The sequence below is a fragment of the Aegilops tauschii genome, chromosome 3 (assembly GCF_002575655.3).
Source record: "Aegilops tauschii subsp. strangulata cultivar AL8/78 chromosome 3, Aet v6.0, whole genome shotgun sequence".
In the NCBI taxonomy this organism is placed as follows: Eukaryota; Viridiplantae; Streptophyta; class Magnoliopsida; order Poales; family Poaceae; genus Aegilops; species Aegilops tauschii.
The window spans coordinates 26,584,924-26,599,694 of record NC_053037.3 but is presented as its reverse complement, the minus strand read 5'-3'; the positions used below and the strand labels follow the sequence as shown (position 1 = coordinate 26,599,694).

Genomic DNA, 14,771 nt, shown 5'->3' with positions numbered 1-14,771 from the left:
CACCTGCTCTTTCGGTGCATCGTATCTTGAATGATAGTTCTGGCAGTGGTTAGTCACCTGCTCTTTCGGTGCATCGTATCTTGAATGATAGTTCTGGCTGTGGTTAATGTATGAACATGATGCGGTCTTTTTTCTTGACGATCATCTCCTTTATTAATTCATAAGGATGTTAGCATCATTTATAACTGCGTCAGGGGTGGATCCCATCCCGAGACGGGCATGGGGATCTAGTTATCCTAGCCAGTTTCATGAGCTAGCTACCTGATTACTCTCTATTACAATGATCATATATAACAGTAAGATCTAGCGGGTGGCACTAGCTACTGAAGAAGAATTAGCATTGACTAGGGCTGTGGGCGGAGTTGTATGGGTTGGAGACGAATATATAGACATACCTCTCGGGTCTTCTTTGTGGTTCCGCTTCTATTCTTTCCCTAATCTTTACCTATAATATCTATATATAATAATAAAGCAAATCGGGTTTCTTTCGTCCGTCATGGCATTTTTCTGAAAAGTCCCTTTCTTTTCTTGAAATCAACCCGCCGTCCGGATTTAAGTCACACCCGAACCGTTATTTTACATTTTTCGAAACACCCCCTGATGTTTTAGGTAATTCATCCGCGGATCATATTTAAGTCAAACAAATGCTTTTTAAAATCATTCATATCTTTTAAACCGTAACTCCGATTTGAACATGTTATATATGAAATTGATTAGAAAAATATGTAGAAATATGAATATGAGATTATTTTTACCTGTTAAGTATTTTTAAATATTATTTTGAAATATATTTGAGTCAAACCAAATGATTTTCTAAATTATCTGTATCTTTTAAACCGTAACTTCGATTTTAACATTAACATATTATATATGAAATTTTATTAGAAAAATGTGTGGAATCTAAATATGATGTTAATTTTACATGGAAGCTAACTTATAATTCGTTTTTTTATACCGGCGGCGATCCGGATTGCAAATAAACACCCACTATAACCATATACGGAAAAGAAAACATCGATAATTACACATGCATACCTCTGAAAAATGTCGCATGGGAAAACAACAGATTTCTCATCGCGAGAGTGAGAGAAAGCGAGAGAGAGAGAGAGAGAGAGAGAGAGAGAGAGGGAGGAGAGAGGGAGAGAGAGACGCCTTAGGATTAACCATATTTAACACACCTTTTTTTGTTGTTTTGTGTGAACACCTAGGCCATCGCCGGCGAGGGTGAGAAGGAGGATAAGCGGCAACACAAATATGATGCCTCGCAAAAATAAAGGACATTGACCTATTGTGGTCTTGAGTGATGGTTGTTGAGTTAAGAGCATGTGTTATGTTTTCTCTCCTCTTGCAACGCACGGGCTCTTTTGCTAGTAATAATAAATCACAGATTGAGTTTGTCGGGTTCACCGTCGTGACATTTTTTAAAAAAGGTCCCTGCTATTTTAGGTACTCAACCCGCAGTCCTTTCTTTAGTAGACTAGTATAATGCCCGTGCGTTGCCACGGGCTTTTGAAATATTTTGCTGAAGTTATATAAACATAACGCAAGTTAAATTTCACATGTAGAGAAAAGATAGCGTGGGCATAATTGTGTAATAATTGAAGTCCACTTCACTTGCAATGTAAATTGATTAAAAAACAATTTGACGATGTATGCATATAGAGCGATTATCTAACTAAAAATATGTTACACTTAAGAAATTATCTCACAATCAAGAATGTTGTCTATCCAGTTTTTTTAGCTTACCTGCCTAGCCTTATTCTGACCTCAGCCACTCTCTCACCACAACCAGCCCTCTCACTCTTTCACCCCACGCACCCCTCACTCTATGTGTTCCTGTGCCGACAAAGCTGACAATATGTAGACGATGAAAATGACTGTCATGAACTACATTATGTTGGGGAACATAGTAATTTCAAAAAAATTCCTACGCACACGCAAGATCATGGTGATGCATAGCAACGAGAGGGGGAGTGTATCTTCATACCCTTGAAGATCGCTAAGCGGAAGCGTTTATCAACGCGGTTGATGTAGTCGTACGTCTTCACGATCCGACCGATCCAAGTACCGAACGCACGGCACCTCCGAGTTCTGCACACATTCAGCTCGATGACGTCCTCGCCTTCTCGATCCAGCAAGACGGGCGAAGTAGTAGATGAGTTTCGGCAGCACGACGGCGTGGTGACGGTGTTGGTGAAGAACAATCTCCGCCGGGCTTCGCCTAAGCACTATGGAGACTATGACGGAGGATAAACTAGAGGGGACCGTGTTGCCGGCACACGACTTGGTGTTTCTTAATGTGTCTTGGGTGCTAGCCCTACCCCTCTATTTATATGTTGAGCCCTGGGGTCGAAACTTGGAGTAAAAGCCTCCTCAAAGTCGGTTTTGCCCGAAAGGCAAGAGTCCTTCTCGGACTCCAGGGCTAGACGCCAGGGTTCCCGGCGTCTACCCCCAAGACGCCAGGGTTCCTGGCGTCTAGCCTCTGGTCTCCGCAAAACTGCCTTTTGCACTTTCCAAAAGCCTCGTGGGCTTTCCCCTTTGGCCCAAATAACGTGTTCTCGTACCCAAACATTTCGGGAAACATCCGGAACCCCTTCTGGTGAATTCCGGAACCCTTCCGGAGACCAAACACTATTATCCCATATATCAAACTTTATCTCCGGACCATTCCGGAGTTCCTCGTCATGTCCGTGATCTCATCCGGGACTCCGAACAACATTCGGTCACCAACATACATAACTCATATAATACTATATCGTCAACGAACGTTAAGCGTGCGGACCCTACGGGTTCGAGAACTATGTAGACATGACCGAGACACCTCTCTGGTCAATAACCAATAGCGGGACCTGGATGCCCATATTGGCTCCTACATATTATACGAAGATCTTTATCGGTCAGACCGCATAACAACATACGTTGTTCCCTTTGTCATCGGTATGTTACTTGCCCGAGATTCGATCGTCGGTATCTCAATACCTAGTTCAATCTCGTTACCGGCAAGTCTCTTTACTCGTACTGTAATACATCATCCCGCAACCAACTTATTAGTTGCAATGCTTGCAAGGCTTAAGTGATGTGCATTACCGAGAGGGCCCAGAGATACCTCTCCGACAATCGGAGTGACAAATCCTAATATCGAAATACGCCAACCCAACAAGTACCTTTGGAGACACCTGAAATGCTCCTTTATAATCACCCAGTTACGTTGTGACGTTTGGTAGCACACAAAGTGTTCCTCCGGTAAACGGGAGTTGCATAATCTCATAGTCATAGGAACATGTATAAGTCATGAAGAAAGCAATAGCTACATACTAAACGATCGTGTGCTAAGCTAACGGAATGGGTCAAGTCAATCACATCATTTTCCTAATGATGTGATCCCGTTAATCAAATGACAACCCATGTCTATGGCTAGGAAACATAACCATCTTTGATCAACGAGCTAGTCAAGTAGAGGCATACTAGTGACACTATGTTTGTCTATGTATTCACACATGTATTATGTTTTCGGTTAATACAATTCTAGCATGAATAATAAACATTTATCATGAAATAAGGAAATAAATAATAACTTTATTATTGCCTCCAGGGCATATTTCCTTCACATTATTCCTCATCTCTTCACCCAAATAGATCTTTCTAACATAGTTCCACCAATTTCTTCCATTTTCCGTGATTGTTCGAGATGGATGGTGCAAACGAAATGCTGTAACATGATGTGTCGGCTATCCCTCTAAACACCACCACCATCTCCGCCACCTGAGATATCCTGTACCCCGCCTTCAAATCCGTTAATCCCCTGCCCCTTCTCATCCAACGATGACCCGCCTCTAATTCTTCGTCTTCCTCCCGTAGCCGCATTTTGGTGCCCACGACCTCCCTCACCCCGCACTCGAGACCGCTAACCCCTTGCCTCTCCTCCGCCGCCAACACCCGCTGCTGCTACTACTCTTCTTCTTCCCTCTGCATACCTTTTTCTCTGTCCAGTCTATTGACCCGCCCACCTCTACATACGAAACCACTTGCCACCACCATCAACAGTCAGCAAATGTTGTCACGCACTACCTCCCTCTACCTGACTTGCCGCCCAACCCTCTAAATAGTGCCACAATCTCTAGCGCTCACGACCTTCCGCACCACAATAATCAATGGTTGGCCATATATGAAGAAAAATGAAGGATCAAGACGGTTCTCTGAAGAAGTCATACCATCTCTTGTCACACATCATGTTCATAGATCCTAGGCATACACTCTTCTCTCAACTTCATTATCATCTTTTTGGACTACAAAATCTAACACTCATGTTCTGAATAATCAGTAGAATAAATTAATTTCAAGACATGTCATGGATGAATTATTTGGGTGCCATACTTAAAAATAATAACCATTTATGACTGGGAGATATTTGGTAGGTTACACCGAATGCCATGTAGAAGCGATGCCCAATTTGATTGGATGCATCGTCTTTTGAGTCCGATAAATATCATTGGCATGCAAACTTGAGATACTTTGCCATCACCTGCGTTAAGTATGGCGCCTCTCCGCCGCAAGAAAGAGGTGGGCTTCAGAATCAGATCAATAAAAATAAGTGGGATCCGGGATTTCTGGATTCAATGTATGCACGTGCGTTGCTACGGGCCTTTTAACTTCTTTTTTTCTGATGACTTTTTGTATTGTTGTATAAGACTTGGTGACTTTTTTACCCCTTCCAACGACGTCGTTGGGACCCTTCTTGATGGATTCATTTGAACTTCGACATAATTCATCTCCATCGCTATCGTAATCTACAAAAAAGAATATATATATATATATATATATATATATATATAGAGAGAGAGAGAGAGAGAGAGAGAGAAATACACCTTTTGTATTATTGTGTGTAGTTTATATACAAAGAAGAACCATAATTTGTATACATCTCTTCTGATGTTGTAAAGTTTGATGAGTTTTCAGTCTGGTCAATCATAATTACGTCAGTGACTTTGTCGATCAACAGTAGCATCATCCGCATCCATTGACTTTTATCTCTGATGTACAAAAGTGAACATATACATATCTTAAAAAAGCTCATATATAATACTCCCTCCATCCCAAAATTCTTGATACATCCATATCTAGACAAATCTAAGACAAGAATTTTGGGATGGAGGGAGTATATATTTATTTGGTCAGCTGCTACATGCAAGCAGGTGACCGCTTTTAGTAGGGTGAGTCGCATCCCAATTTTAGTAACACGTAGACTCATATGTAAATCACTTGTTAGTAATTATTCTCAAGAAATAACTTGTTAGGGTTTGTGATATTTTTTACTCTATAAAGAAGTATGTGACATTTCTCTCATAGCAAACAATCGTTTTTTCCAAAAAAAAGTAAACACCTTTTATTCTTATCTTAAAAATGCAACTCACCATCTTACTCTCTCACCACATGACATAGTGCTAACACTCACATCTCATCTCCCGGCTTGCTATCCCCGCCGCGGCTTCTTACAGCACCCCCCCCCTCTACACCACGACATTCAGCCCACACCTTACTCTCACAGTCATCTCCCCCCCCCCCCCCCCCGCCCCCGCCCCCTTTGACAACATTGCCCGCCCCCCTTCTCTTTCCCTCCACGGCGTCCCAAGCCAATTCCTGGTGCCAAGGTGTGCACACCATCGTGGTCGAGGGCGACCACCATGACGATGCAACCTGCTGCTCACCGTAGCTCCGCACCTTCTTGAAGTACAGCGGCCACAATCATGTCCCAAGCTTATGTGTCCATCCTTTTATCTAGAGTATATTATCACTGCTGAAATCATAATTCAGGATATGGTACAAACTTCAGTATCAATACATCATAATAAACCAAATGCATCGGGGATCTGGGTGTACTATCCTAACAGAGGCATTGTTTCGCTACGAAGCCTGAATATTTTCTCTACCACATTCGATTTTGCTGCAACGCATAACCGATTTTGTTACCTTGAAAATTCAGTATTGTACAAGCTATCTGCCACCGGTGAACTCAAAGTGGATGCTTAAAAAAGGGCTCTGATAACTTCCACATTATAAGAAATATCAGGATGGATACATTGGCAAAAGCATGTGCAGATTTGCAGGTTATATCTTCTATGTGCAAAACAATAGATAGACAACACAATTAAGCAAACAATTAATTAACAATTTGAACTATTTTTATGGATAGTTTAAGAAGGTTACCTTCAGCTCAGATAAACCAAAATATATGGACAAAGGTAATAATCCAAGGAGTAGTGGAGCAAGGAGATCTGAGAACATCCATACAATATTTTCTCAATCAATCGATCAGCTCAATTTGTCCACACTCATGGAATAATTCCTCTCATTCAATGGTATATACAGTCCATTGGAAACTTCAAGCAAATGACCATGCTCCATACAACTCAAGATTTAGCCTTTTTGATTTCTCGGGCAACCACCAACATATAATTTTTGCCTTCCAAAGTGAATATATATAATGGAACCGCTGAAAAAATATGAAAGAAATAGATTGTAACACACGGATGAATGCAACAAAAAATCTATTGTGTAGGATTTAGAGGACCATTTACGAATAATAATAGAGGAATGGCTGATTGTAAAAGAGCTATGAAGGAAACATCACAAGCACCATACTGAATAATTCCACTCACGAGCTTTTCCTCGCAGAATCACAACTTCATAAGACATCCTTAAAAATCAGCCATCAGTAAATAGCTTGTTGAATCCAGACATGGTATGCAAACATTTCACTACATCTGGTCCCATATTCTGTATAGAAATCAAGTAGACATGGAAGTATACTCATATATCGCTGAATCTTGTAAAACATTTAAAAGGTAATCAGACACATTTTAACAACACTCTCTCGGCTCTTAAATAAGTGATATTTTTACTTGCCGAGTTTGCAAGGTACAAATTAAATCATAAATTATAGTAAAAACATAATCCACAGGTTTGATAATAACTAATCGATGAGCAGAACTTGTTTAACACATGAATAATCCATGACTATAAAAGAAGCTCATTGTACTCGGCCACTCGTCTATTGTGTGCACTGTTTTTCCGTCTTTATTGATCATAGCAAGATGATTCCTGATCAAATAGATGAATGATTTAAAGAGAGCGAATGTAAAGTGGTAGGATATTTGGCATGCATCATCGACTTGCGAAAACGAGAACAGGGAATTCACCTTGATAATTTTGGGTAAACAAATTAATCTGGCTATTGCCGTACATGGATAATTAGATTCTCTGCAGATTCACAAAACAATCATTTGTGACTGTTATGCAGTTGTGCAGATGTATGCACGCTATTCATATATAAGTGCCTACATGAAACAAGAATAAAATTAGAGTCCGTAACTAAGTTACTGAAAAAGAGCATTTGCACACAAATTGATAATATCAAGGGAAGAACAGGAAGCGAAGGGAGTCAGATGGGTTACATATCCACTGGGAGCAGTAGTAGATGCTTGGCGGCTGGTTGGATAGGATGGCGATAGTGGGGGGTGGGGGGTATGCTCCCCATCAGGTCGACAAGCCGGAGGTTGTCCCAGCAGGACCCCTTGTCGGATAGCGCCTGGGTGAACCTGTTGCCGGCTATGCTCAGGTACTGGACAGACAGTAGCGCCAATAGGAACGGCCCGACAAAGGGGTTCCGTGACACGTCCATATGCTCCAGCAGGTAGAAGGAGAGCCGGTGAACTTGTTCTGGCTCAGCACCACCGACGCCACTTTCCTCCCAAGACGCCCGAGCTATGATGTCATTACTCCTATCGTCTCTTACATAATTAACGTGTTTCCTATGCAATCATGGTACCGAGACACACATGAGTAATCTGCATGTATAGTTTTCTAATAATTAATCGTACATTCTGATTTCCAACTAATCCAATGTGCTAGTGCATCAGGCTCAACCAACCTTAATGCTAGGTTGAGCGGCATTCTAATTTCTAACTAATCTGATGGAATCCTCCTATGACGCATCCTCTCTGCTTCCCACCTTCCAGCGGCTCGATGATGGTGATGAAGGACTATAGATAAAAATTTAACGACCCTTACTCTGTACACATTTGAATCTATTTTCAGATGAAAAACACTGAACTATGATAAAATAAACAATAATCAACGACCCTGGCTGGGGAATAATATCGGTCCTTCCTTGTACTAAACAAGGTATTGAGGGAAAATAAATCTAAGAACAGAATGTACAGATTGGCAGAAGCTAAAAATCGAATGCTCTATTAGCAAGTCTAAATAATTTTGAGAAGTATTACCAAAGAGATGACTCTCCAGGCTGCCAAAGGGCATGTACTCGTACAACAGCAGCCGCTTGTCCCCTGCGCGCAGAAGCCGATCAGGCTGACGAAGTTAGGGTGGCTGAGCACCGCCAGTATCAGCACCTCCACCAGGAACTCCTTCCTCCCCTGCACGCTCTCTCGGGCCTGCTGCTTCACCGCCACCCAGTGGTCTGCCCCCCCTATCGATCGAGCAAACATGGAGTAGGCCGTAGATAATTACCGATATGATTCAGGTACAGAAGTATTTGGCCCCCCCTAACTCAACGTGATTTATGAAGAAAGGAAAAAGGGCCAATGTAAAAGCCCACTAGCGATCGTTTACAAGCCCATGACAAGGGAGTGAATTGCAAAAAACCACCACATTTGAAGTTGAAGCATCAATTTGCCACCACATTTCTAGCGCGTCCCAAAAATCCACCACTTTTCTTGTAAATTTTCTCAATAAAAACAAATGACCGGTTTGCCGCAGTTAACACGATTTCTGACAGGGCTAGCCCACCCGTCAGGTGCCACGTGGGAGAGGCCAGACGGCGAGTGGTTTGACGGCCGTTAGCGCTGTCGGTACAAAACAGAGCCCCCACTCCCCGCCGCTCACACTCCACTCCACTCGCTCACTCTCTCACTCTCACTCCTCTGCTCTGTTCCCTGTTGCCGCCGCCGGAGGCACGGTTCCCTCCCCGCCGTAGAAGATGCCGTCTTGGAAGGATGGAGAGGAGAGCAGCGACGAGGAGGAGCTGGTCGGCATGGATCTCGAGCAGCACTGGGTAAGAGATCTGCTTTGCACCTAGGGTTAGGGTTAGTGTTCAAGTGTTCTTTGATTTGAGACCATGTTTGGAGCAGTTGCTATTTTTTTTGCAGTTCACTAGTGTGCTACAATGCAGGCGAACCCTGGCACCACTATAGATGCATCCTTCTGTGGTAGAGCTGCAGATGCAAGCATCACATGTAGACTGCACTTGGCCCCATGCATGAAATATGTTGCATTTGAAGGAAAGGACACTGGGAGGAGGTTCTATGGATGTGTTGTTCCTCAGGTCAGTGGTATCCAACTAGGGTTTGTGTTGGTGGTAGTTAGTTTGCAGATGTTTTGGATTGCTGGCTGTCAGTAAATTCAGTTAATTTGGATTGTCTGTAGTTGCAAGAATCAAATTATGTCAGTAAATTCACTTAATGAAACATGATTTGTACTGTCTGTAGATGGAAGCATTAATTTATGTCAGTAAATTAAGTAAATGAAACATATTTTGTACTGTGGTAGAGTTGCAGATGCAAGCAAGCATCAATTTCTGTCAGTAATTTGAGGGGATTATCACTATTCAATTTATTTGGATTGTGATACTGACTGAACTAATGTAGTTTGTTCCAGGTTCAGTTGATGAAACATGTTTTTAACAGTGATTTTGCCAGCATCAGTTTCTGTCAGTAATTTAAGTAAATGAAACATGTTTTTGACAGTGATTTTTCAATTCAGTTAATGGTAGTATTGCTCTTGTCATATAAGCTTAGCTTGAACTGAATGTCTGCTGTATCTGCAAGTATGACTGAATCACTGGATATCTCATCTATTTTCTTGTTCAAGTTAGCATATTTATTTTCTAATACTTGATGCAGGATGGTATTGATTGTGGAGTTCCTCAGTGGGTTGATGCCCCATGGCCTTCTGTTCTGCAAAGATGTTTGGTGAAGATATGGGAGATGTTTCATGAGGAGAACCATGGTAGAATGATTGACCATGAGAAGTATAAGAAAGAGTTGGACAAGGTGAACAAGCAGTTGGATACACTTGGGGATCAGTACAGTCAGCTGGTTGAGGATGTCACCAAGATGTTTGATTGGGCAGATCAGAACAACAGGGTCATGAGTGATGAAGAGTTCAAGCAGAAGCAGATGGATGTGGACAAGGACATGGAGAAGCTAGCTATCAGCAAGGAGAAGGAGAGTGCTGACTTTGGCAAGATGAAGGAGATGGAGAAGCTGGCTCAGGAGCTCAAGGAGATGTAGTGCATTTATAGATCTCAGGGAGAGATCATTAGGAACACCAGGAAGGAGAGGGATGAGATGAAGAAAGAGAGGGACTGGCTGATAGAGGAGAAGAAGAAGCTGGAGTTTCTGGTGGGTGATCTTATGAAAGCTGGTCATGGCAACAAGGACAAGCTTGCCAAGATCAAGTCAATCCTTGATGAGTGAACAATGATGTTCATCACGTCAGTTATGTTAAGCTAATATGTGGCCTTGGAACAATATAGCTGGCCTTGGGGTTGTATATTTTGGGAATCCCTAGTTATGTAATGATTGTAATGATTATCTGCAAAACTACCTCCAGTTAAGTTATGTAATGTATGTAATGACTAGCTGCAAAACTACCCCAGTTATGTAATGTTGTTAGCTTTCTATAGTAAGAGCTATGCTATTATGAATCTGTAATTATTAATCTGCTTCTTTGGACTAAATGGTGAATGGTCAAGACCAACTGGGCATGGCCAGATTGGGCAAATGCTTATAGAAGGTAAATTGTTGATCACATATACCAAAAAGAAAAAATATGCAACCACCTAAACCTTTAAGTTAGTCTTTAGGGTGGATCGGGCTCGACAAAACCGACCACTCATTTAGTCTTTAGGGTGGATCGTGCTCGACAAAACCAACCACTCATTTAGTCTTTAGGGTGGCTCGAGCTCGACAAAACCACCCAAGCCACCATTTAGGCTTAGGGTGGCTTGGGCTTGACAAAGCCACCTAAAACTATCATTTAGGCTTTAAGGTGGCTTGGGCTCGACAAAGGCACCTAATGTTGGGGAACGTAGTAATTTTAAAAAAATTCCTACGCATACGCAAGATCATGGTGATGCATAGCAAAGAGAGGGGAGAGTGTGTCCATGTACCCTCGTAGACCGAAAGCGGAAGCGCTAGCACAACGCGGTTGATGTAGTCGTACGTCTTCACGATCCGACCGATCCAAGTACCAAACGTACGGCACCTCCGAGTTCAGCACACATTTAGCTCGATGACGTCCCTCGAACTCCGATCCAGCCGAGCTTTGAGGGAGAGTTTCGTCAGCACGACGACGTGGTGACGATGATGATGTTCTACCGACGCAGGGCTTCGCCTAAGCACCGCTACGATATTATCGAGGTGGATTATGGTGGAGGGGGGCACCGCACACGGCTAAGAGATCCAAGGGATCAGTTGTTGTGTCTAGAGGTGCCCCCCTGCCCCGTATATAAAGGAGCAAGGGGGAGGCGGCCGGCCTATGTCACAACCGGTTTTTCAATAATATAATTATTGAGAGACCAATCCCTTTTACGGACCAGTAAGGAAGAATTCCTTCTCACTGGTAGACAATATCATGGTCACAGAAGAAAAATACCAGGAGTACTGAATATAATACAAAGTTGAGCGGAAACTGCCCAACAATTTTTTACATGCACGCCGATGAAACCAGACGGCGGATAGGGTGGCATAACTACTAACTCATGATAATAACGGTGGTGGAAATATCACTGCGAAGCGAGTGATATGACTCCTGAAGACTACGGCTCTTCGAGCGTCGGAGTGAGGCTCGAGGAGACTTATTGCGGGTGGCGGAAGCGTATATAATACAAGTGACCAATATCCGGGATCGCGCAGGACTGACTGGGACTCCTCTAGGCGTCGGACGCGCTATCAAACTCTTCATCCAAGAGATCACCTTCGTCAACATCTGGCCAAATCAACAAGCCAGGTGAGTACTATGAAAGTACTCGCAAGACAGTTCGGACATAAGATATAACAAATGTAAACATGAGGCATATGAACAAGTTAACCAGTGCGTTCAGACATAGAGATAATAAATACTGGGTGCCAAGCGAGTGTCTGAATGACTCCTCGAGAGGAAACTGCAAGAATAATAATGCTGGTGCCAAACGAGTGTCTGAATGACTCCTCGAGAGGAAACTGCAAGAATAATAATGCTGGTGCCAAACGAGTGTCTGAATGACTCCTCGAAAGGAAACTGCAAGAATAATAATGCTGGTGCCAAACGAGTGTCTGAATGACTCCTCGAGGGGAAACTGCAGAATAGTAATACTGGTGCCAAACGAGTGTCCGAATGACTCCTCGAGAGGAAACTGCAAGAATAATAATGCTGGTGCCAAACGAGTGTCTGAATGACTCCTCGAGAGGAAACTGCAAGAATAATAATGCTGGTGCCAAACGAGTGTCTGAATGACTCCTCGAGAGGAAACTGCAAGAATAATAATGCTGGTGCCAACGAGTGTCTGAATGACTCCTCGAGGGGAAACTGCAGAATAGTAATACTGGTGCCAAACGAGTGTCTGAATGACTCCTCGAGAGGAAACTGCAAGAATAATAATGCTGGTGCCAAACGAGTGTCTGAATGACTCCTCGAGGGGAAACTGCAGAATAGTAATACTGGTGCCAAACGAGTGTCTGAATGACTCCTCGAGAGGAAACTGCAGAATAATAATGCCACAGTCGGGCGTCGGGGCGACACCACAAAAAGGGCTTATAATAGAAAATAAAGGCAGTGCGTGCCACAGTCGGACGTCTGAGCGACATCACATAAAGGGCTTATATTTAAAGTAAGAAACAAAGACATGCCACAGTCGGACGTCTGCGCGACGTCGCATAAAGGGCTTATAATGTAGCTCAATAATTCAGTAGCTCGAGATTATAAATTATTACAAGTACGAGACCATAATAAGGTTAGTCCATCCACAATAGTAATAACATTTAAACTGGGTTTACCACTTGAGCTTGTTCATCGGGGACAAGTTTTCCACGCGGATAGATATGGATATACTGATTTCACTACTTGATCATGGATACGATGATTTGGAAGAATTTGACTCTGCAGAGTTTGTACTTAACCATAGCCAATGGATTTCAGTAGTCACGGGGACTAGTTCCATTTACGGTGTTTTGGAAGAAACACGTCTAACCAGTACACACCCATTCAACATTCCGAAGCCAGGGATCACCCTCGGCAACGTTCAAGAAAAACCTTGAGACGGGGAGGCTACAACCTCGCGTAGCATGGGATCAAATTTCTATACGCGCGCTCCAAGGGGGTGCCCCCCCTCTCGGTCCCAACTGGAAACACCCATGCCCCCTGACCGGATGACTGGCTTTAATCCTGGGCCAAGGTACCATCATCCCGGCCTCTCTGTTTGGTGTGTACACGGAAAGAGGTTACCAACTTACTAAACCGCATCCTGACAAATGAAACATGTGGTAGCACGGAGGGGAAAAGAACGATAACGTGACTCCATCCACGTTAACGTCGGAATTCGTCGGATGACGCAAGGCTGGCATGCTACAACAATACCACCTTGCTGCCCTTCATGTCACCACATGATTAGGCCATCTCTCATCAGAGATCATCGCAACTTTGGAACATGCGGGTAGTTGCCTTACAAGCAACGAGGTATTCACCGACACTCATATGTCACGCACAAACTTTCACGCAAACATGCAAAACACCTATCATATCAAATGTTCAAACATGCTTGCCTGGTTCGGAGAAGTCGGAGTCTAGCTCGGCGAAGTTCACGGCTCCGTCACCTCTTCCGGAACCTACGGCAATAACGAAAACGGGCACTAACGTGAAAACCAACGCGTGCACAGAAACTTCTCCAAAAAATTTCCAAATAAATCCCATGAAAACTAGACAAAATTTTAAGAATGTCAGAAAAAGAATCACTCAAAAATTCCTTTTTATTAAAAATTTATAAAGGTTTCTGTCCAGGGACCCATCTGTAATGAAACAGAAAAGTCCCAGGGTTTTAACTGAGAAAACAGAAAACGGTTCGATTGGAAATGCGCAAGCTCAAGAGGGAAAACGTATTTGCCCGAAGGCGCCAACAGAAAACGCTTTGCATGGGGAAACAGAAGAGAGGCTGACGGGGGGTCCCACGTGTCAGGTTTAAAAAGCTCGCCGGCGCCCGAAGACTGCGGTGGACGCCAGCGTCGAACCACGGCGAGTTAGGAGGATCGGAGGGTACCAAGAGCTTCAGCGTGTCCTTCCGCGTCGGTGGGTGGTGGACTCGACCGACGGAGAGCACCACGTCGACGTCGACACTTTCTCCGGCGGACGGCGGCTCGGGTGGTGGTGGAGAACTCCGGTGGAGGGCTGCAAACTTCGAATTGAAGCGCGGGTCAGAAGGAGGGATGCATAGTGAAGCTACTGGCAAGAGAAGGGAGGCAGAGGCGCATGCACGGGAGCGAATCGAGCTGGATCCCGTGGCGGGTCGCGGCGGCCGGAGTCGAGGAAGGAGACCTCCTTGGGGCTCTTCCAGTGGCTAGGCGTGCTCTAGGTGGAGTGCAGGGATGGTGTGGGTTCGAGTTGAAGCTCGGGGCCTCTATTTATAGGCGGATCGACGGGGTGGCCGTGCACGGAGAATCTCCGGCGAGCGATTACGGCGATGCAGTGGATTGGCAGGAGGTTTGAGTGGCCAGGCAGCATCA

General features: G+C 43.8%; 1 protein-coding gene across 1 annotated transcript; it reads left to right on the top strand.

Annotated features, from left to right (window-relative positions):
- The first annotated feature begins 8,995 nt into the window (after positions 1–8,995).
- On the top strand, positions 8,996–10,307 carry LOC109753982 (uncharacterized). Its single transcript, XM_020312905.1, has 4 exons — positions 8,996–9,070; positions 9,188–9,340; positions 9,442–9,459; positions 9,918–10,307. The coding sequence occupies exons 1-4, from the start codon at positions 8,996–8,998 to the stop codon at positions 10,305–10,307; spliced, it is 636 nt and encodes a 211-aa protein (XP_020168494.1).
- The last annotated feature ends 4,464 nt before the right edge of the window (positions 10,308–14,771 follow it).